We start from the raw sequence: 24097 nt of genomic DNA, 5'->3' as shown, positions 1-24097 counted from the left end.
ACAAACGTTACGTAGGGTTCCGCTCAGAGCTACAGAATAGGGACTGAGGGCACATTATCACATGGTGCTAAGAATTTCAAAAAAGCCTTATCAAACGATCTAGCTTTATAATAAATAAATAAATGCATAAATGCATAAATAAATAAATGCATAAATAAATAAATAAATAAATAGTTCATTCGGCTACATCAAAGCGATCGAGGGATTCATCATTCAGGATACTGTATACCGCGTCACAAAGCTCCACCTTTCACAAGGATACATCAGCTATAGTGTGCCGTTTTGACGCTGCTTATTGCTTTGCCTGCCGGGTGCATCATCGGATAGGATACCGGAATATGCGGTGCAGTTCGTTCTGCCTTCTTGGGGAATATGCCTACGTTTTCGTTTGATCTGTGGAAGACGAGGGGAGGCGAAATATACGCAGACAACAGGCCACTTTACCAAATCTCCTGTTATTGCTTTCGGTAGAACGAAATACTGATGAGTGTGGAAACGACAGGATGCCCACCACCAGCGGCGTTGAAAGATTGAAACCCGGCGCCTTCATTCCAGTTTCTACAGCAGCCAGTCTCCTCATTGCATCAACTACTTTATTCTTTGTCTTCACGTAAGTTAACTCATCATAATAAGCTATAGCAGTATCGTGTGGCCTAAAGGAAAAGTTGATTTACCGTACATTGATTCGGAATTCGGATTCCCTGTTGATATGTCGTATGTCCCAAACTATAGGGCAACTCATATCTGATTGGGTTGTCTCTATAGAGTGTTGTAAGATGTCTGTCCCGTCTATCTAACTTACAATTATTAAAGGCAAGGTGCTTAATTGTTCATGTTTTGTATAGAAAACTGAATAGGAATTATACAGTCCATTATAGCATGCATCATATTTCATATTCTCACTGATTAAATATAGCCTACTTTCCCAACCCAATGCATTGTTGCATCTCTCTCTCTGACACGCACGCACGCGCACGCACACACACACACACACACACACACACACACACACACACATAGTGCGTATACAGTAGTAGGCTATAATGTATACAGACTTAATGTATATCTCTGTGTGTGTGTGTGTGTGTGTGTGTGTGTGTGTACATGTATGTGTGTGTGTGTGTGTGTGTGTGTACGTGTACGTGTACGTGTGTGTGTGTGTGTGTGTGCTGATATAATAATTGATAGGAGGCATGTAACATTTTCAAGACTTTTGAAGAGTTTCTCTCTCTCTCTCTGTGGGACATACGTGCGCGCGCACACACGCACACACACACACACACACACACACACACACACACACGCACACGCACACGCACACGCACACAGAGAAAGGAAGTGATCATAATATCCCACTATATTACTAAATCCCCTTATATCTTCCAGTCTAGTGACACTGATGCCTACTACAGCTTAGTATATTGCCTAGAAATATCAGTGTCAGCTAACTGTATATTAAAAAACCATTTCCATTTAAAAGTGTAATTGAGAACTAGGCTAGCAATTAAGAACCATTTACATCTGAACTCTTGTTTTGTTGTGAATCTCTATGCCTTCAAAGACTAATAGACTGCATGAGAAGGCCAACCAAGGTAGATCTATATGCTATAGCTTAAGTTATACACCGTGGTACGACAAATAAATCAGGCTTAAGTCTGACCCTTGACCGCTGCAGCCATATCTGTCCTAGTTCTGTGTTTTCCCCTGTATCCTCTTCCTCACAGGGTTTCAATTGGTTTTTGAATGTAGGATTAGGATCCTCCTGTCTGACCAATGATCCCTCATCTGGGAAATGTGGCTTCTGGAATCTTTGCATTTCCCATGAGCTGTTTGCATGTGTTTTTCAGGCGTCTGGAATGATATTTACGATGCCAGTTTTGGAAATGCCAGCCTGGAACTGCCATGCTATAGGTTTTGGACAGATTTTCCAAACAAACACTAAAAACTTTATTCATGCATTCAGCTAAATTCATATCTGCAAACTGTCCCATTATATGTTTGAATACCAACAATAAATCTATATACTTAACTGTTGATGCAATCAATTATCAATATTGCCATATTCCAAAGGGATATTTAACATTAATTTATTTTATATTTAATTTCACTCCACCGTGCTATAATGCTGTATTTGTAGGCAATTAATAAAATGAAAGCATATTTAAGTGAGTTGAATGAGTTTTAAAGGACTTAGAGTAAACTAAACCATGTCATGCACATTTCTTATCTAATTAAACTGGTATTTAACAGACATAAACCTCTGTAACATCCCAATTAAATTAATATAATCATATTCTTTACAGTCAAGAATGCAGGGATGTTTTACAGTATAAAATGTATGTGAATTTCTGATAAGAGAGTACGTGGATAAATAAATCAAAAAGGTAAAATCGTTTCATCCCACATTTGGCTTGAAAGCTGCTATGGCTGTTGAGTTGATTGCTGTATTGATCGACCTCTATTTTAATTCTAAAATGTCTCAACAGTCTGCTGAAGCAACAGGAAACTATAAACAAGCTGGGGGAGATTTTTATATGTTTATCTTGTTCGGCTGGCTATTGTGATCGATTGAAATCGGACAATTCTATTTTTGTAATTTTCATAACTATAGCGGTGCCTGTTGGGCACTGGCCTACTGGGAATGATGCAAGGTGCCAATGCATGCCCCACCTAGTTATTATGTCTGTGTCCCTTTTTTGCCCATATGGAGTTCTTTGTGAGGCATGCCCAAATGGAGTCTATGCAGATGTCAGAATGATGTCAGAAGCCCAAATATGCAATCTTGTGATGTCAGCTGTGGCCCGGGCAGAGGCCTTTTGTGGCGGTTCTGGACAACCGTGGGTCCGACCGACTCGACACCGGGCATTGCACTCCCTGTGGGGGTGTGGAACGGATGTGTCAAATTTAAAGTGGGTGGGGCGAACGCTTCTCGAGTTACGTGGATTACAGACGTACACACAGAGACTTGGTGCATTTATGATGTTGCTGATGACTGAGGTGGGTGGGTCTTTCAGTACCTTCAGTGACATCGTAGAAGGTTTTTTACATGCAGGTGTTCGGGTAAATTTCACCCGTGTTTAGTGATAGTGTGTTAGAGAAAGATCCCATATCAATATCATACACCCACAAGCACATTATTGTTTTATTTTCTTCACTGGACCACTCATTCTCATTCTCTCATGTCCCAGGAATGGGTGAACCTGCCTCCTCCTAGTCTGAGACAGCTTGATGTAAAACAACATGATGTTAGAATGTTGCAGGGACTTACTCCCAATCCAACAGTTGGGCCAAGCAAGGAGGCATATACTGTATAGTTTTGGTATGACTTGGACAGGGATTAAGAACCCTGTCATAACCACAAGGCAACTGAGCTGGTAAAGTGGTATTATATCTGGTATTCAGAACTTGGTCTAATTGTTCCAACCAAGTATTCATAACTTGATCTGGTTCAAATGTATCACAACTTAAAAAAGTTTAAACTAAGTTACTTAAAGCTCTGGTGTTGCCGCTGAAATCAAAGTGTATCTCTGAGATCTCTTATTGTATCCCCCATGCGAGGGAATGACCTCACAAAACCTCAGCCATTCCTGTCATAATGTCTCTAGGTTTAGTATGAGTTAGCCTAAACAAGATAACAGTTATAAAGCACAGGCTGTCTGGCCATTCGATCTGGAAGTATGGAGACAAAGATTCATTCAGATTAGTGTAACAGTCAGGAAGCTAGAATCATTTTCAATAACCAGCGCGGGCATAAAGTTAATTCTATGTTAACTAATAGTTATCTGTTATGAGTAGAACATATTTTATTTCTTTAAGTCAGCATTTGCAATGACAAAAAACAAACAAAAAAACCCCATAGATGGACATGTGCCACATTCTATTCTCCACCTTGATTACTCTGAGTGAAAGGAACTTCACTTGCGTGCGTGTGTGCGTGCGCCTTTTCACTTCAACTGCAAGTTTGATTGGCAAAAAAATAACTTTGCCTGATAAGTTTCATTAGAGTTTCATGAGCTGAAGCAGAAACGTCCTGCTTTTGTTCCTCTGGCCTTGAAAGTTTGTCTGTTTTTTCTCTGCTGCCTATTGTTAATTCATCTACGCCCAGCAGCTAATTTATGTTTCATCAAACGATGACAAGAACAACTCAATTGTTTTAGTATACATATATTAGTCTTTAAGCTGGTGTTAGTTGAGATGTTTGTTTTTCTTCTCCGGAAAAATGGTCACACAATAGGAATTAGGGATGTGATCAATCAGGAAAGACTACGTTTGGACCAATAAGACCCTAATAAGGAAGCGAACGCCTCTGTGTGCATCATCGTCCTCAAAAGATCTCCGTTCCTGCTGTCCATTATTACATTATAAGCAATGCTTGAGTTTTCTAAACAAAACGGGGTCAGCAGTTCAAATGTCTCTGGTGTAGGGGTTATGAAAAATCTGTAGAATACTGTCGATGACAGTCAATCATTGCAAATGTTCTTGTGTACTTGCATAATTAAAACAAATTAAATGATGTTCCTTTCAGCCCATAGTGCAACAAAAAAAGGCACACATAAATATCTAAAAATAAACAAAAGGCAAGTGTATTTGTATAGCACATTTCAAGGCAATTTAGAAGTGCATTAAGCATTAAAACATGAAGATTCAGATCATTAGGCGAATAGGCACAGACTAATTAGTCTGTCTTAAGACACTGCATAACTGTAGGCTGATGTTGGTTGCGCTGTCCATTACAAAAAGCCATGTGTTTTCAAACAAAATAGTGCTAGTGTAGATGTAGAATGAGTTCATAGAATACACCTTAGCTGAGCTACCAGAACTCCCAGCACATCAGGCAAGAAAGCTGAACCTAATTATTATTGTGTGTTCAACTTTGGAATAACATTTTCTCATTTTGATGGTCTGTACAGAATCGTTTGTAATCGTACATCTCAGACAAATTATATAATAGGGATGACTTTTATCACATTTGATTCAGTGTGACTCACAATATTACTGGTAACAAATCACAAAACACAGAAGGAGCCTTGGCTGCCTTTGCAGTGCTGTGCTTACGCTTAACGAATCGAACCCTGATTTATACTTAGTCGCGCACTGGCTCCGAGCACTGAAAATAGCCGACCTACAAGCTCACAACGTGTCGCTACGCTTGTAGATCAGCTATTTTCAAAGTATAAATCAGGCCTAAGTGGTGTCTGTGCCACTGACCCACTGCGGGGCCGAGGGCAATGTGCAGATTGTCGAGCGGCTTACCATTCTGTGTGACTTAATACATCTCATGGCTCGGCCGTTTCATTAGGTGGGGCTTGTCTGACCACACTGCAGTGTAATGAACTGTCCTTCCCTGTCTCTCCAGATGGTCTCAAACCAGCGAGGGAGGAATGGCCGTCCGTGTACACTGCAGTGCACAGGCATCCACACTTTAATCCCTGTGATGCTCAACCTATTTCCAATGCAAGGACCCCCCCAGTTTGATATGCAGTGTAAAATGAAACCAAATGGACCCATACGGTTTAATTTTATGCTCTAAAGTTAAAGATCTATCCCCTTTGGTTACCAACTCTCCATCATTTAGCTGGGAACCGCGATGGACCACTGGTGGTCCGAAGGGACCACTGGTTAAAAACCACTGCTCTACACGAAAAACAGCCGAGCTTGTAGATCTGCTAATGTTCCCCCCAGAATAGGGGTGCTTTTTGATTTGGTGGACACCCTACAGCTGTGGTTCCCAAACGTTTGAGCTCAAAGACCCAAAAAAGGAATTAGATGGATCTACAGATCTAGCAGATATACAAGCTCACAGCAAGTCGCTTTTGCACCGCATTGTGACGTTGTAGATCGGCTATTTTCACTACTTCTTAAACATGTGTTTTCTAATTATGGAATTTCTTAAATTAAAAATCATTGAATTTTATTTTATAATTCAGTTATAATTCAAGTTTTAGCTTTTTTGTGAATGTTTTTTGAAAATACTTTGAAAATACTACTAAAACTAGAAAAAAGTAGAAACAAAAAATAAAGGGAACAATAAAAATGTGTCTGTGACCCACAATTGTGTCCTGACCCACTGTTTGGGAACTAGTGCCCTATAGACTAGAGGTCCCGAACCCCCTGTTGAAGACCCTTGCATTAGACCTTTGATGTCTGAATTACAGACCCATAAGGGTCCATTTAGTTCCTAAATCCTAACTATCAGTTATTAGCCTAGCCGGTAACCCCCATGGCTGGAGTAAATCCGATGACATGAATTCAGCCTGAATTCATTTTCTCCATGTCACCTGATCTTTGTCCAGTTATTTCTGACAGGGATTTTTGTTAGGAATTATACTCATCATTTTAAGTCATCATTTTAACATTCTCTTCTTTTACAAATGAAATGGATATATGGATAGTGGGTCATACTTGGATGATACTTGGATGATTAATTCTCGGATATAAACTGCCTCACAGCCTCAGTTTGAATTCAAATTATACCAAAATATTTTTTCAGTATGGCGCAAATTTAATTCCAAATCAATGAAAGGACCACTTCACCACTTTTCAACCTATCTTCATATAATAGGTCCTCACTAATAATCATGATAAAATGGCACGATTTTTTCTCAGTCTGTGTCTCATATGAGGGCTGTGGGCCCATTTTACAGAAATGTTTAGATTTTCATTATCGTGAGAACGATGGCTTCCATTTTCGCATTGCAACTTTTCAGGACTAGAAAGCCTGCTGTTTTATAGCTTGTATTCCCCATCGATGATGTCACTGGAAGACAGTTTCTGAACTGCCCACAGCCCTCCTACGAGACACGAGACCGAGTAGAAAAAAATTGCGCCATTTTTTCATGATTATTAGTGAGGACCTATTATATGAAGATAAAAGTGGTGAAGTGGTCCTTTAACACAGACTATTTGTAACATTGTAAAAAAAGAAAATTTGTAGGAGGCAACACAAACAAGTTATGTTCAGCTTGTCGTCACCTTCTTAAACTAATGATCAAAGTAATTTTTTAAGTTTTCCCCAGAAAAAAAAAAACTGATCCAAAACAATATGATATTTCTTAATCATTTCACGTTTATAACAATTCAACAATTCAACTTAAAATAACACTGTCAGTTATCTAACATAAGAGGATTAAATATGATTAAACCTGACTTTAGGCCAATTTACTTACTGACTTGAGTCCTGACTTAGACAATTCTTTTGAAGGGGCAGGATCTTTTTCAATTAGGACTGGCGATTTTACCAGAGGTGGCCAGTGTCATGAAGAGCTGACTTAGGCCAAAACATAATTTTCCTCAAATGACTTAGGTCATTAGTTTAAGGAGGTGACGATGTAGAAACACATGTGTGGACTGCTGCGGCTAAATAATAAAATCACACCCGTGTGAACTGAGCAGGCTGCTCAACAACACCGCTGGCTGGCTGGCTGCAATTATATAGTGCTCAGTGTGAATGGCTCAACAGTGCCACTTCACTGTAGGTCACCCAGCAGTATTGCAGCTGTTCGTACCCCAAATAGACAGACAGACAGACGCGGCCAGTCATTGGAGCGGTTAGGAACTGCTCAAAAAGATAAAAGATAAATAGAAAAAAGTGTGCCTCACATGTTCTTTGAGCGCCACATGCTTACGGAACTCTTCATTGCAAGTAGAGAGGCCATTTGATTCTGATAAAGTATACCTGAGTGTCCTGAGTAACACTTTTAACCCCTGAGGCCGGTGTAAAAAAAATATTGCACATAATTTCATGTATGTGCAAATGTACATGATAAAACTACTCCTTGAACAACTAAAGACCTGACTAATGACAGCTCATGAAATGTAAGCGACCTAGTCATAAATGGAGCAAGCTAGTCATCACTGGGAGTCCCACCCCATGCCGCCTAAGCCAATTAGGTAGTCTGACCCATACTCTGAAACGCCATCAGCCAATCGCGTAAAAGTAGTAGCGACTAGCGACCTAGTCATGATTGCCTGCCAGCTATGACACACACGCCGCAGAAGGGCTGATTTCACCCAACACCCATATGCACACGCCGCAACAGAGCGCGGCTAATGTTATGAGCTAACTGGAGAGCAGGAAAGATGCACAACGGAGACAGCGTTTGTTTCACCTGATAAATATGACTGTCATATTTATTGTTTTTCTCTTTTTTTGCATCTCTGGATCCACATGGGAAAGCCATTATGTCAGTCATTAGTGCTTCTCAAACTTTTTCATAGCAAGAACCCCCAAATTGATATACCCCAGCCCCATCTGAAAATGTTTTGTCCAGGACCTCCAGAAGAGAAGATTTATATGAAAAATACAATCAAAATGATTCAAATTTGACCAAATATTTATATTTTTCATTTTTTCAAAAGAACTTGAATAAATAGCCGATACAAGCTAGCAGTACAAAGTGACACGGTGTGAGCTTGCCTTGTAGATCTGCTATTTTTGAGTAGCCAGCATTAAAATGATTGTGATGCCGTTAACAAATTTAGCCCACGATTTTGTAACCCATTTTTCACCCCTGTGTCAATCATCTAATGTGATCCTGGGCTCTACACACCCTCCGCCAACCTTGGGAGAGCAACGGACTTAACTCATGCTTCCTTCAGTCCAAGGAGGAGGAAACACGCCGCCAGCACCCACAGTGCCCCGAGCGGGAATCGAACCCAGGACCTTCTAGCTGTGAGGCGACAGCACTATCAACTGTGCCCCTTACGTACCTATTTCTCACAAACTAATATAGCTTGCTTGGTTCCTGGCAGCTACAATCCACGATTTAAACATCTGTGGATAGATAGACCACGAGGCCTGGCAGAGATATGCGCTTTGCAGATCACCCCTTTCTTGTGATTTAATCAATCTTTTGAATGCTTGATACATACTTACACAGAGATGGCTAAACCATACGTTACACAGCTTAATGTAACTGATAGCATGTTCTTACATGAAAAAGACTTGGATACAAATCCTCCATGTTCAGCTTTAGGGGTGATCGTATTATGTGCCCCTTAATCTATATGAACCACAATGCATTTCTAAAGCTCTCATAATTTGATAAATATTATCAAATATATTATATTTGTTGGAATTGAGAGATTTGCTCAGAAGTGTGATGAAAAGCATATTGTATTTCCATTACTCTTTCATGAGAAATGACATTTTAACACCAATATGATACGCATCACGATAGATGGTTCACAATACGATACATGGACGATATTGGTTCATTCATGGCGATATGATACGATTCAGTGATTTAAAATCAATACAGTAACTATTTAGCAAAGAAATTAAATCTGTGTGAAACGTGTGGTTAGTACAGGTTGTTTTAAGGGAAACATGTATTATGGATATAAATAATAATAAGTAAACACAGTGATTCTTCTGGCAAATATATGGACATTGTATGGCAAAAATATGGACATTGTATTTGAAAACATATGGACAAACCCTCACCTTCACATGAACACAGATTACACACATTTATCGATAGACCAAATGTAGCTATATGTACGTATTGATACGTATTGAATCATTTTGCATTGCAAAATGATCCGATACCGATTATTTCAATTGCAAAGTCAAAGAATACGATATGTTGCTGTTTACATATGGATTTAATTCAAATGAATTCGGTTGAAATTAAACTTGATATTTCGAAGAAGTTACTATATCGTTATACCCCTAGTATTTACCGTCCTAGTGTAGTACACAGAGTGATATATATTGTATGGTGCATCCTGACTGTATGCTCTCTCTGTGCGGCATCTAATGGGAGGATTCCGCAATAACGGGCTGGCAGAGTGCTCTGTAATCCAGAGTTCATAATCCAGGGATTACTGCTTTTGCAGCTGGCATAGCATCGCCAGGCATTCCTCTGGGGGGTGCCCCTCCCCCATAACCCAGAACCTGCTTGGGGTTTTGGGGACTAGAATATCTGTGAGAGAATAACTGTCTCTTTAAAGCAGACAGTTGTTACTTTGGTTATAATATTTGAACTCTGTTGTATTTATTACTAATACTCTAGCGTCCCTCTTGAGGCTATGAAGTGTTAATGTCAGAATTTAACATAATGCAGTGGATCAATTTTACATGATGATCCTGGTCCTGACTGTGGTCATTGTCACACTGTCTGCATTCAACAGTCCAGGAGAATCAGACATTTTCTATTTATATAAACGACACCAAATTACAAAATATGTCATAGTATTCCAATAAATATGTCATTTGTATTTCAATGCCAGGCAAAAAGGTCCCAGAATATATAGGTTAAGAATGCAACCATTCAATCAAACGCTGTCGTTAATATAATCCAGTGAACCCCTCGCCTGTCTACCACTATAACCTGATTACACTGCTTCCCCTCTAATCTCACACTATAGAGATAATCATACTCTCATTCTGTTTAATTCAGCAGTTTTAGCCACACTCAGCAACTTTGTGGGGTAAAGATATGTTTTTCCAAGCGTTGAGGTTACACTGACAAAAGGCTTTCTGGCTTCAAGACAATCAGGACAGCACATTGTATACTATATACTGAGGTGCGAGAACTCATTTATAATTGATAATTTTAACAATATGCATCTTTAGTTCTAGCACACTTCAGGAATTGATCTGTAATAATTGTAAATTCTTAAAATAATTTATTTTCTAACCATCCATTATTCATACTAGACCTGTACGTGCCCGTCGGCTACCAGCCTACTTGAGAACGATGCAACTTGGGAACCTAATAATACCCATTGTTAACTTGTCATAGCACCCGTTTTAACTGTCTGTCTGTGTCCCACATGGAGATCTCTGTATCTGCCTGTGTGTGAAGAGGGCAAACTGACTGACTGTGGTTAAGTAGGCTAATCAATTGTCAGGTGTGGGGTTGCCATGGCAATCAATTGGCTGAGGCAGAGGCTGGAAATTGCACAGGTGAGGGGATTTAGGCTGATTAGGCCCACTGGCAGAGCCTGACCAGAGCCTTTTGTGGTGGTTCTGGAGAACCGTGGGTTGACCCTGGGCACTGCACTCCCTGCGGTGGTGTGGAACGCGTGTCGAATATGAAGTCGGTGGGGCAAATGGTTGTCGAGTTACGTGCATTACAACCGTACACACGCAGACACGTACAGTCCTACACATTTATTGTATGACTAGACCTGTACGTGCCCGTCGCAGTCGGCCACCAGCCTACTTGGGAACGATGCAACTTTGGAACCTAATGATATACGTTGTCATAGCACCCATTTTAACTGTCAGCCGGTGTCCCACATGGAGATCTGTGTATGTGACTGTAAACTGAAAAGTGTACTTGGCAATCAATTGGGCCCACTGGCAGAGCCTGATTGGTTGAGCCTCAATTGGCTGAGACAGAGGAGTTGGCCTCATCAGGCCCACTGGCAGAGCCTGACCAGAGCCTTTTGTGGTGGTTCTGGAGAACTGTGCGTCTGACCGATTCGATACCTGGCACTGCACTCCCTGTGGGGGTTGTGGAACGCGTGTGTCGAATGTGAAGTCGGTGGGTCAAACAGTTCTCGAGTTACGTGCATTACAACAATACGCACGCACTCACACACGTACGCAGAGACGTGGTGCATTATATAGTAGATGATTGCCTACACAGAGCCTGCACATTTTTAAAGACAATCATATAGCCACTTCGAAGGGGTCTGAAAAATCTAACTACATAATACATATTGATCACATGACCCCAGAGTTAATGTTTACCGGTTTGTGTGAGTTTTGTAAAAAGTCTGTAGGAGTGGTAGCAAAAAGTCTTGTTTTGAAGAAAATGCAAAATGATGGAAGATGTCATCTGGGGCCAATATGAGTGATAATATTTGTATTGTACAAGCTGTAGTCCAAGAGTTATTGGCCAAAATGTTGAATGTTTAGTTTAGTTGACTATAGAGATAATGTGTACAGATTTTCACGGGGCAGCCATTCTCTGGCAACTGCAGGTCATCTCCACCTGGGTACTGTAAGGAGTACAGTATGTCTCTACATACCAACATATGTCTGTTGATCTTGATGTCATTATTACCCACACCCGATTCAATTAATTATGCCATGAACATTGTCCTTAAGAAACTTCACATTTACCTTGATTAAAAATAACTACGGTCAGTGCACAAGGAATGTGTCAATGATCGGTACAGCAGTTTCTGAGATTACGTCTGTACACGCACGCACGCACAGCCCCTCAGTAGTTCCCAAACTGTGGGTCAGGACCTCTAAGGAAGCCCCAAATTATTTTTTGGGGGTCCCCAAATTATTTAGCCTGTTTTTGTCTAGCAAGGGGGAGGGGTTTACCAGGCTACAGATGATTAGCTTAACGTGCTAAACAAAGGTAATGACAGTCAACAAAACCATTGCCACTGCAGACGGGATGGTGCTCGAGTACCTCGAGGCCTGGACTGCCTCAACTGAACAGGATCTGAAGGTTCGGAGAGCACTTGCCTGGAAAGCCTTGCACGGGATGAGGAGTGTGTGGAAATCAGACATGGGAGAAGACCTTAAGAGGTGGCTGTTCATAGCTACTGTGGTCAGCCTACTGCTGTATGGGGCCGAGACATGGACCCTCACAGTACAACAGGAAAAAGCCCTGGATGGAGTCAAACAAGAATGCTACGAATGGCACTAGGTGTCACATGGACGGACTGCATCAGAAATGTGGACCCATGGGCTGCTGAAAAGTCGTCTAGCAGCCGTGGGGACCTACCACGGGTCACAGACAAAGTCAGAGAGAGAAGGATGAGGCTGGCAGGGCACTGCGTCAAGCACCCAGAACTTGAGGCAAGTAAATTTACTCTATGGGAGCCAACCCAGGGCAAAGCCAGGAGGGGAAAGAAGCGTACCACCTATGTGGATGTGCTGCGGCACGACAGCTTGGCTGACAACACAGCAGAGCTCAAGAACCTGATGTTAGATAGGAATTTGTGGGAGGGCAGTGATCCAGGAATCCCGAGTTGGTGTTGGCTAGACCTCACTCTCGCAGCAACTAGCTTAACGTGCAGCATTGTTTTTTCACTCAACAGTAAACAAACCAACATACAGTTTTAAGTGTACAGTATACAGGGTATCTGCACATTTCTAAAGTGACCATTTAAGGATTTCTAAGACCGTTTTAATACTATAGATATAGCTCATGCAGATTGCCCATTTTCACAATATTTAAACCAGTCAAACTAAATGTAAGGCCTCAACTCCAACAATTCCAAGTGCTTGTCAGGGTGGGGGGGGGGGGGTCCCCAGTTCAAATACGATTATTTTGGGGAGGTTGTGACCAGAATGGTTTGAGAACCATTATTCTAGAGTCAGACGGCTTGCCTCATTTTGGCCTGCAGGGTCCTTATTGGTAGGTTAATATCCACAGTTTCTCTGTAGTGGTCCACAATTAACCTATTATTCAAGGTTCGCACTCTGCACCAATACAAATGAAATCACCAGTCCACACTGGACTAGTAGGCTGATATATTATTTATTATTGGATGCGGCAGAGCAGAGCCTTTGCTCGCTGGTGACGTGCAGTTGATGTAACATAAGTTTTAAAGTTGTTAACAGTGATATAAAAACATGAACAATCGGATAGATATCCATGTAGTTTCCATGCAGGCGCAAGCTGCATTTCTCACCTAATTATAGTAAAAATGATATGCGCTCGCTAATGAACGGTGACGTAATCGTTTCTCAAAAGCTCCGTTTCGCATGACTACACAGATACACTGATCCGGATATTTTGGAAAATCTATTTATCAAAAAACCTCAGTTTGAGTGGCCGAAAACGCTGTTTGCGTGTGGCTGAAAGGCCCAAACGCACAAAAAACATCCATATAGGACCAGCCCAGGCCTAAGTCTGTATGTGTTAACAAGAACTTTTGACTACATAATATCTACATTGGATCCATTTGAACACAGGTTATTTTGTCAATTTCCTGAAAAGCAACCGTTTGACATTCTGTTAACTTAAAAGGGATCTGCCCGACAATGACGATATACATATACTGTATATTTGTGTGTGTTCAGATGTCCGTGGGTTGCTGTGACGATCTCTCCCGGTGTGCCACCATGCTGTGCTATCCTCTTCCTTTTTGTCCTGGCCAACTTCACCATGGCAACCTTCATGGATGCAGGTGTACTCCCAATGGGTGAGTACAGACACAGTTATGTTATCACATTAAGGAGTTGTGCTTCCTGTGTAAAGGTTATTAGTAGCTGCTATTTTACATTTGTGTGTGTGTGTGTGTGTGTGTGTGCGCGTGCTGCAGCTAACGAGGACGAGGACAAGGACGATGATTTCCGTGCTCCACTGTACAAGAACGTGGAAGTGAGAGGGGTCCAGGTGCGCATGAAGTGGTGTGCCTCGTGTCACTTCTACAGACCCCCACGCTGCTCCCACTGCAGCGTCTGTGATCACTGTGTTGAGGTTAGACACGTGTGCGTGCGCGCACACACACACACACACACACACACACACACACACACAGGGAGCAGTTTGGGGTTAAGTGTCCTGCCGTGGACACCTCGATACATAGCAGAGGTCGGGTATCGAATCTGGGACCTTCTGTTTCCCATGCAGGCGGCCATGCTTGTGCATGTAATTAGTAAGGCATAGATAGATGAAGGGAAAGAAAATGGCTGTGGAATTGAGGTTGGCGAATGGATGAATGAAGGCTTACTGTAAGCTTAATGTAGGTGCCGCCGTACGAGGGTGTTACGCACCACAAATAGCAGATCTATATTATGCTCACAATGCTTTGTGGATTCAACACATTGTAGATTCGCTATTTTTGGTGCACGACTCCATAAGACAAAGTATAGATCGTGGCTTAAAGGAAAGTGAGTCGGGCTTATGTGTGAGCCAGAGGGTATAGCCAAGTAGCAGTGGGATAGGGAAGAGTAAATAACGAGGGATTGGAGTAAATAAGATATTTCTGTAGAGTGGAGGAGCGAGAGAATGATCGACAGAGCACAACAGGGGGAGGCAGTGAGATCCCATTAATCAGGTCAATCCTTTCCCGTAGAATCTACGTTATCTATGGCGTAGATCTTTTCTGGTCTCTATGGAAATGAAATTTGAAAAAAGGTTTTAGTGAGATAATACAAAGCATATTAGACAAGTAATTAATCTTCCAAAATGTTTTGCGTGCATTATTACTGCATTAATAACCACTCAATCTCAGTGAAAGCTAAATGATTGCCAACTGATTGATAATGACCTGGTGACAAATGATAGCGAAACGTACTGTGTTTTTTTTCCTCTTTCCTCGAAGGAATCCATCAGTAGCTATTTTATCCTTTTCTTTTTGTAGGACTTTGATCATCACTGTCCCTGGGTAAACAACTGCATTGGGAGGAGAAACTATCGATACTTTTTCCTGTTTCTGCTCTCCCTCACGGTGCATATGGTGGGTGTGTTCACCTTTGGCCTGCTCTATGTCCTAAGCCACCAGGAGGACCTATGGCAGGTGCACTGCACTGTCACGTATCCTTTAGCACACTGGCTGTGCAGATGTGTGCGTGTGTGTGTGTGTGTGTGTGTGTGTGTGTGTGTGTGTGTGTGATGGAAAGATTGAATATAGAATTTCACATGGGGTAATGAAAGAGCATCTTCCTTGACAGCAGCTTCCAGGTTGGTTGTGATCAGCGTATCAGGGTTGTTCCTTATCCCAGTCCTGGGCCTGACTGGCTTTCATCTGTACTTGGTGTCCAGAGGACGTACTACCAATGAACAGGTTGGTCTGATCTACATATAAATTGGAAATGCTGGCAGGGGACACCCTGCAAGCTCCACATAATATCCAAAGTATCACACAACACAGCAAGGTGCAATCTATTTCCAGTAGATAAATATACTGTAACATATCTAATCTTAAAAGAGACATCACTCAGCAAAGTTATATCAGGCGTTGGAAGAACTATACTACTATACTACTATACTACTAAAATCGGCCTCATGGTGGTGCTATAACAGACCAATGTTAATTTTCACGGCAATCGGACACTGCCTCCATGTTTTGCAGCATTTCGTTCGAACTGAGCCACTCCTGCAAACTTTAGACCCTTCCCCCATTAACATTGATGAAATGTTGCTACATGTTACTACATGTTCTGGTGCTACAAGAATCAATGGCTTATCGGTGAGGATAATTAGGAGGCTGAGGGAGGATGAGACTGGCTGGACACAGCATCATGCACACAGAACTGGTGGCAAACAAACTAACACTGTGGGAGCCAACCCAGGGCAAAGCCAGAAAAGGAAAGAGGCGCACCACCTACAGTACATAGATACATGGCAGCGTGACAGCTGAGCTAACAACACTGCAGAGCTCAAGACCCTGATGATGCTAGGCAGGAGGGCAATGATTCAAGAGTTAGTTGCTGTTGGCTAGTCTGCACTCTCATATCACATCGCTGATAATTAGCTGTTTATTTACTAGAAGTGTGATTTTGAGAACTTTTTCACCATATTGAGGGTGAATGGAATGTCAACTTAGAAGTACAGTAGAGATGAGATCACAACACTGGTATCGGTATTTGGTATCGGCAAACACATCATTTGTGGTATCGGGATCGGAAACGGGAAAAGTCGGATTCGGGACATCCCTACTTAGAAGTAACAGATAAAGATGGTTGAGAATATTTGGCACTGTAGATAATATCCAATACAAGGTTATGCCAACCACTTTAAGGCCATTATGTTTGCACACTCTAATTTTTGCAATTCTATTACGTTGGTAGACAAATACTGTAAGTTATAGTACTAACATTCTTTGGTAGCCAAATTTGAAGTCATTTGATACTACTACAAAAGGGTAGACTGTGTCCTGCCTGTACCTTTAACCCCTTTCTTTTATTATCATAGTTTATCTCATCTTATTTTTCTTGTTATTTTTATTTTATAGCAATCCAGTATTTTACATTATCTTTTGTGTATGGTATTGCTGTTACGAATGACAAATAATCTGTCTTGATGCTTGATTGTTGATACTCTCAAACGTTGAAACTAACTGTCAGATGAAAATGTGTTGGAACATGTGGGTGTGTTGTCCACATGTCACAGCAGTAGTATTTATCTCATCCTCACAGGTAACTGGGAAGTTTCAAGGAGGTGTAAATCCTTTTACGCGAGGTTGCTGTAGCAATTTGGAATACCTGGTTTGCAGTCCCACCTCTCCAGCGTAAGAGACATTTCATACAGCATTTGATGATACTCTCAAATAAATTACTGCTACACTTTAATGGCTCTTTCTGTTCCCACACCCCAGATATGCAGCAAGGCCCTATAAGAAAACAACCGTTCATATTCAACCACCATTCCTGAGACCACACACTGGCAGAGAGAGACCAGTGAAAGTCAGGGACAACGGCATCCAGAGTCATGATCTCCAGAATAAAGTATGCATACACAGAATATTATTTTATCGGGGCCATGGTTGCCATTTCCTCACATATGCCGAGCAACAGCATTTTAAGGTCAGGACAAGTTCCCTGAAGTGTCTGTCTCTTCTTGTGCCAGCGTTCCTCGGCTGGCACTCTGGAGGTGCCAGACATCAAACGACTGAACAACCCTGCACCACCGCTGCCACCCAAACCAGACCATGGGCTGCTGAAAAGTCATCTAGCAGCCGTGGATGGTAAACATGTCACTGCTATTCTTGATACTGGACTTTGTATCTTTGATTCGATTGTGCCTTCCTGTTCTTTTTGTGCTGTGTGACTTCTCCATGCGGTCTCTTTCCTTATTCTGACTCTGCTTGTAACTACAGTGTTGAGAGCCTGCACCAAAAATAATTTCATACACTATTTTACACTTGTAATCAGGTGATATGACAATAGTCTGCGACTTCTTTTTCAGATTTGGGACACCGTACCAAAACCATGATACCTGTGTCAATTCCGACTGTGCCACAGCTCCGACCTGTCCTCGAGGCAATATCCAGAGGGTCATCCCCCATTCCTCCAGAACAGGTGTCAATCGTTTTTTTACTTATATTGTGGCTAGAGTCTGACTGATATTGGTTTGTCTGATACGTATTTGAATGGGGCTGTGGTTCAATAAAATGAAGTTGGATATTTATTTGTTTGTTTTCTCATTCATTGTCAGAATCAGCGTTATAGTCACATCACAGTTTTACAAGTGGGTGAAAATCGTTTTTGTGCGTAGTATGGGAATTATAGTTCCCATACTACGTACAAAATAGTAATTGAAGTTAATGTTCTTTTCATATACAGAAGCTTAATATACTGTATTTACTTTAAATGTTTTAAAGGATTTGTGTTTTTAAAGTTGATTTCAACATTGTGCACATCAGTAAGACTCTCCAAAATCAGGATTGGTATCCGACCCAAACATTTGGCATGTGATGCTTCTGATTTATTTATTTTTTATTGGCATTATGCTTGTGTTTTGTTTAGCTGGCGAAGATATCAGCCCAACAAGGGAACAATAGAGGTGCTGCCCTCACCACTGAAGCCAAACACAGCCCTGGGAGACTCAACCAACAGGACAACCTGCTAGTGCAGCAACCTTTCCAGGCCAACCCTATCTCCAGCCCACTACATGTCAACTCTCTCACCCTCAATTCACGCTCCCTCTCACTCAAACATGGCTATCACCATGGCAACAAGTCCCAGTTGCCGACTATGCATTCCGAGGGTTTAGTGTGCAATCCCATGCCAAGCATGTTCCCTTCGTCCAATGTGCTGGTCAACCGCAGCAACAGCATGTCCTATGACAGCCTCATTAATCCTGGAGACGCTCATCTCCTGGCACAGAGAGGGGTACCTTCAGTGGCCTACCACACTCACTTCATGACCATGGGCCCAGATGGGACTGTAATGCAGCGATCGTCCCCACATGCCTATAGTCCAGTGTTTATGGGGGTCAGCAGACAGTCCCCTCAACCCAGAGACCCTTCACCCTCTCTCCAGGGCCTCACCTCTAGAGACAACTCACCCTCTTTTCAGGGACTCATCCAGAGGGACCATTCTCCGTCTTTTCAAGGGTTGATTCCCAGGGATTTTTCACCGCAGGGCATCACCTCACGAGCTCACACCCCACCGGGTCTAACATTGCGAAATATCCAGACGCAGAGCTTGGCCTCCCGGGACCTCAGTCCACAGGGCCTGACGCCTCAGCAGTCTCCCGCTGCTCGCTACGACACTTTAACAAAAACCATCATGGCGTCCATCCAGGAGAGGAGGGAACTAGAGGAGAGGGAGAGGATGCTGCGCATGCAAGCCAGATCGCAGGCCATCTACGGCCCGGATGTAGGTGTTTATGACATCCCTGTCAGGCGCAGCCTACCGCCGGACGGCATCCGCCCCATGGGTTCTCGGGGACCGACTCCCCCAGCTTATGGCTCCCGGGAATTCCTAATGAGCACCGGCATCCTCGGATACGGGATAAGGAGTTCGCCGCTCTCCAGTTGCTCTGCCTCTTCTCTTTCTCGGGGCCCCAAGACGTCGAGCTCCCCTCTGCAGAGCAGCAGCAGCGGCAGCTTGCAAAGCAAGCCCGGGTCGTCCTCCCCGGCTTTCTGTGCCTCAGACAGACAGACTCAGGCACTCCCCGTCATGTCCACGGTCACCCTGCCCCGCATCCCCTCCACGTCACTCCCCATGTCCACGGTCACCCTGCCCCGCATCCCCTCCACGTCACTCCCCATGTCCACGGCCACCCTGCCCCGCATCCCCTCCACGTCCGCCTCATCAGCCACCTCCTACGGCACCGCAAAACCATCCTCTCTCACCTACAACTCTGAAGGGAAGGACTCCACTTCTGTGGGAGGTCTGAAATGAGAAATGCTCTATCCTATAATGTAAAGATAACACTATCAAAGTGTGCGGAGTTAGGCTGTGATTGGGGCTGGGCAATACATCGATATTATATCGATATTCTGACATGAGACTAGATATCCTCTGGGATTTTGCATATCATAGAATTGTGATACGAGTTGTCGTAAGTGTTGCCTTTTCCTGGTTTTAATCATTTATGCCGTATTTTATACTTTCATAAATTGTCTGAAAAGTTCAAAGTTAGCAAAAATAGACCATCTAAAATGCTCTCTTTGAAATTCAAAACATAAAAATTATTCTAAATACATAGCCCTCAGCCCTAACTGAGATACTCAAAGGGTCCCAACAGAGTGTAAATAGGTTTGTTCCAGCATGCAAGGCTGTGTGAGAAACATCTATGTGTGCAATAATAGAGGCCATTTTTGTAAATGGATCTTGAATGATGAAGACTAGGGTTGTGTCCAAAACCACATACTACATACTAGTACATTTGATTTATAAAGCACCTTTTGAATCAATGTTCAAAAGGTGCCATACAGTGGACAACAATGTAAAGCAATCAAGTTAAAACAAGGCACATACAATAACAATAGCAATAACACAACAAAAAGTTAAAGCAAAACATTGACCTGCACAAATAGGTCAGATAGAAATGTCATAAGACAAAGTGCTTATGAAATAAATAATGTTTTTAACAACTTAAAACTGTCAACAGACTCCGCAGGGCGTTCCACAGTGTGGGAGCAACCACTGCAAAGGCCCAGTCTCCCTTAGTTACGAGTCTGGTCGCACGTATCTCCAGAAGGCCCTTGTCAGAGGACCTGAGAGATCTCACATTAGGATGTGCACGCAGTAAGTCAGATAAAAGGTTTGGCCAGCCCATGTAATGCCTTATAGGTTATAAAATAAAATTTTGATAAATTCTGGATTTAATGGGTGCAGCCAACACCAGTGTTATATGTGCTCTGCGGTTAGTGTTGGTAAGAATTCTGGCAGCTGCATTCTGTACAAATTGTAGTCGATGTATAGAGGAAAGGCTCAGGGTACTGTGTAGAATCAGAATAGGCAAGAAGACGGGAAGAGACAAAAGCATGTATAATGTTTTCCAGTCTTGAGAAGTAAGGATTGATAGTAATATGTATGACTGGGTAACCTTCTTTACATGGAACTAAAAGTTCATGCGGTTATCAAAAAAGATCTTTTACGGTATCTGTTACATTGGATGCCAATAGGCCGCTAAGGGACAGCCGAATCACTACACAGTAGGCTATTGGCAGCCTACTGTTTAGTATCTACTAAGCAGTAGTAGGGTTTGACTTCAGACATAGTGAAAGTAATTTGGCATACAAAATAGTATGTTAGGATGTGATTTCAGACGGGGCCCCTGAATTTAGTGTGAATCTCACATACTATTTAGTAGCTAAGCATTGGACATACTAAAAAGTAATTTGGCATACTAAATAGTATGTTAGAGTGTGATTTTAGACAGTGTTACGGAATAGGCCATTTAAAAGGGTGATTCTCAGGTGTCTCCTCTTGCAGACAGATACAGTATCTATAACCACATTTAGAGCAGAGGAGCAGTGCAGTGAATACAGATGACCTTATTTGTTTGTTTTTGTTTGTTTGTTTGTTTAAATATTGCTTTTGCGAAACGATGTGTTTTTTTGTCTTGAGAAAATAACGAAAATACCCTATTTAGTAATATTTTGTATGTGTTTGTATGAATAAAATGATTTGTTCATTTTGTACATTTTATCCAAATTTTTTCCCCATATTGATTTATCGTACACCAATGTTCATAAGAATGACCATAACAAAGACTTGGAGAGCAAAGGGCTTATGTGACATTTATATACATTATTTTAAAAGTCTCTATGAGCTCCTCTATCAGATGGTAAAAGAATAGTCATTATAATTTTTACTTTTTAAAATGAAGGATGAAAAGCAATAGGCAAAAGTGCATTGAGCTTGGAGCGCAAAAGGCGCAAGTGCAGTTTAAGTGCATTTACACCTGCATAATTCAAGGTCAGTATCATGTCAGTATCATGGTTAGTCACGGTCAGTATCATGTCAGTATCATGGTCAGACTCAATATCATGGTCAGAATCAGAGTCAGTATCATGTCAGTATCATGGTTAGTCACGGTCAGTATCATGTCAGTATCATGGTCAGACTCAATATCATGGTCAGAATCAGAGTCAGTATCATGTCAGTATTATTTCAGTATCATGGTCAGAATATAGACTGATCCATGACAGGTTCAAACAGAGTTACACACTTACTGGTCGATTGAGCAGTAAGTACTATACAGACTGTATATCTGTATAAAAGTAGATTATTTTAATGTTGTTTTGATCAAATAATTGCAATCAAAGTTAGTTTTTGCTTTCCTGTAAACTTTTGAAAATGTAACTTACACCCTGATCCAAGCCCTCGATAATATATTAATCTAATTAATTTTATAATAATAAACTGAAACAATGAATAACACCAGAATACACAAACAGTCCCCATGAAATTCCATTCCAAGATATTACAACTACGATTACACCATTTTGGTTGTGTCAGGTCGGTGACATCTCACGATGGAGCAAGTATTTTAAATCCAAAGATTAGGTTTAATTCAAGCAGATAAGCACAATGGACCTGTTGTCAGGATTAGAGTGTACGTGTGACTTCTTTAATATCACAGACCTGATATTAACTTCTTCGATGTCTTTATCATTGGTGGACAGTAACTAAGCACACTTACTTGAGTATTTACTTAAGTCATTTCTTTTAGTATCTTTACTTCAGTATTTGTATTTTTGGATGCTTCAGTCCACTACATGTCAGGCCATGTCACAGAGACACCAGGGCCCTTCTCACTGCAGCACTGTGTGACAGGGATGTCTCAGAGGGCCTGAAAGCCATGTGACAGGGCCTGACATCCCTGCAGTGACCGGGGTGGCATGTTACCATGGTAGCATACTATCAAGTTTAAGGTAAATTAAGATATTTGGAAATCGATTATATGTTTACTAATTTATATAAGCAATATCAAGAATGGTGGTCCCTTGTCCAACAGAGACATATGACGTAAATTCTCCATTCATTGTCAATGGCATTTAACCCATTCTGACCTGAGATCAGATTCATACGAGGTTTCCACGGGACACACACTGGTCTGATTAACCCATTCTGACCTGAGATCAGATTCTAAAAATGTCAGTCGTTCTTCGAATTTTTCAAAAATAGCAGACCTACAAGCTCGTAGCGCGCCACTCAGTGGCGCGATATGAGCTTGTAGATCTGCTATTTTTCAATAGCTAAAGCATAACATGATGCCAACACCAAAATGGGTGCCCGGTCAGAATGGGTTAATGTTTGTGTTTAGACAACACAAACATTAAACACAGTTTAATGCTAGCGCCCCTCAAAAATAAAGCTTACGTTTGAATTGAGTGTGGGGGGTGGTAAGGGGCCTGGATGTTGGAGAGGGGACAATGGTCCAAAAAAGGTTGAGAAACCCTGATCTAGTGTATTCTTTCAAATGGTCTGTTTTGTACTATATTTGTATATGACGCCCTCTAGTGACAATTGTTGAGAGAAAGTGACACCATTGGGTATATTCCAGTCTATCCAAACAGTCAAATATCTCAAATATCATCTAGCAGACGTTCTGCAGGGACTACAAAGAGACCATAACTACTGTATTAAGTAGTTTTTGTTATATCCAAATCGGCCTAATATTCACAGCATATCATAGGGATCCATAATACTATAGTATTTATTTTATGGCCTATTGTATTAGTACAAACCCCAATACAAAAAAATATTATTTATTTTGTGTTCACAAGATGGTTGAAGATGCTGTACAATCCATTCATTTTATGTCAGCCACGAGAGCTGGTGACGAGTAGCCCTGACTACTTGTCAACCAGTAACTAAGATGTCCTACCCAGCAAGCATTTAATTGTTTAATTACATACACTATACTGCATAATGAATTTCTGTTGGTTTTTTTGTCATTTCTTGTAAATTAGGTTATTTGGGAGTTTATGTAAACAGGAGACTTGTAAAAAAAAAGGGGGGGGGGGGGGGTGGGGGGAGAAAGAAAAAAGAAAATTCATATACCGTACGATTCATGCCTTCAGACAAATACTATAGAGCAGTCCCCTTTCAGAATGGAAATGGAAATAATTCCCCATTATTCTTTCCCTTAGACATTTCAAAAAGTATTTATTTAAAGATCTTTAAAGGCTCGGACAAAGCCAACAGTCGAGTTGACAAACCATGACAATAAAAAAAAGAATTGTGCCGAACAAATAATAATAAAAG

The 24097-nt window shown here is 41.6% G+C and overlaps 1 protein-coding gene across 1 annotated transcript; it reads left to right on the top strand.

The window, feature by feature from the left end:
- Positions 1-503: 503 nt before the first annotated feature.
- zdhhc8a (zDHHC palmitoyltransferase 8a) lies at positions 504-21094 on the top strand (the record flags this gene model as incomplete). The annotated part of the gene is made up of 10 exons (XM_080756022.1): positions 504-610; positions 14003-14124; positions 14245-14402; positions 15289-15461; positions 15609-15711; positions 17066-17157; positions 17245-17374; positions 17496-17613; positions 17835-17947; positions 18395-21094. 10 exons carry the CDS (start codon positions 504-506, stop codon positions 19775-19777), a joined length of 2499 nt encoding a protein of 832 aa, XP_080612148.1. The 3' UTR covers positions 19778-21094.
- Between the last annotated feature and the right edge of the window lie 3003 nt (positions 21095-24097).

The sequence above is a fragment of the Protomyctophum bolini genome, assembly GCF_963924005.1.
Source record: "Protomyctophum bolini genome assembly, chromosome: 22".
NCBI lineage: Eukaryota > Metazoa > Chordata > Actinopteri > Myctophiformes > Myctophidae > Protomyctophum > Protomyctophum bolini.
The sequence above is the reverse complement of the archived record's forward strand: the minus strand, read 5'-3'. Positions and strand labels throughout refer to the sequence as shown.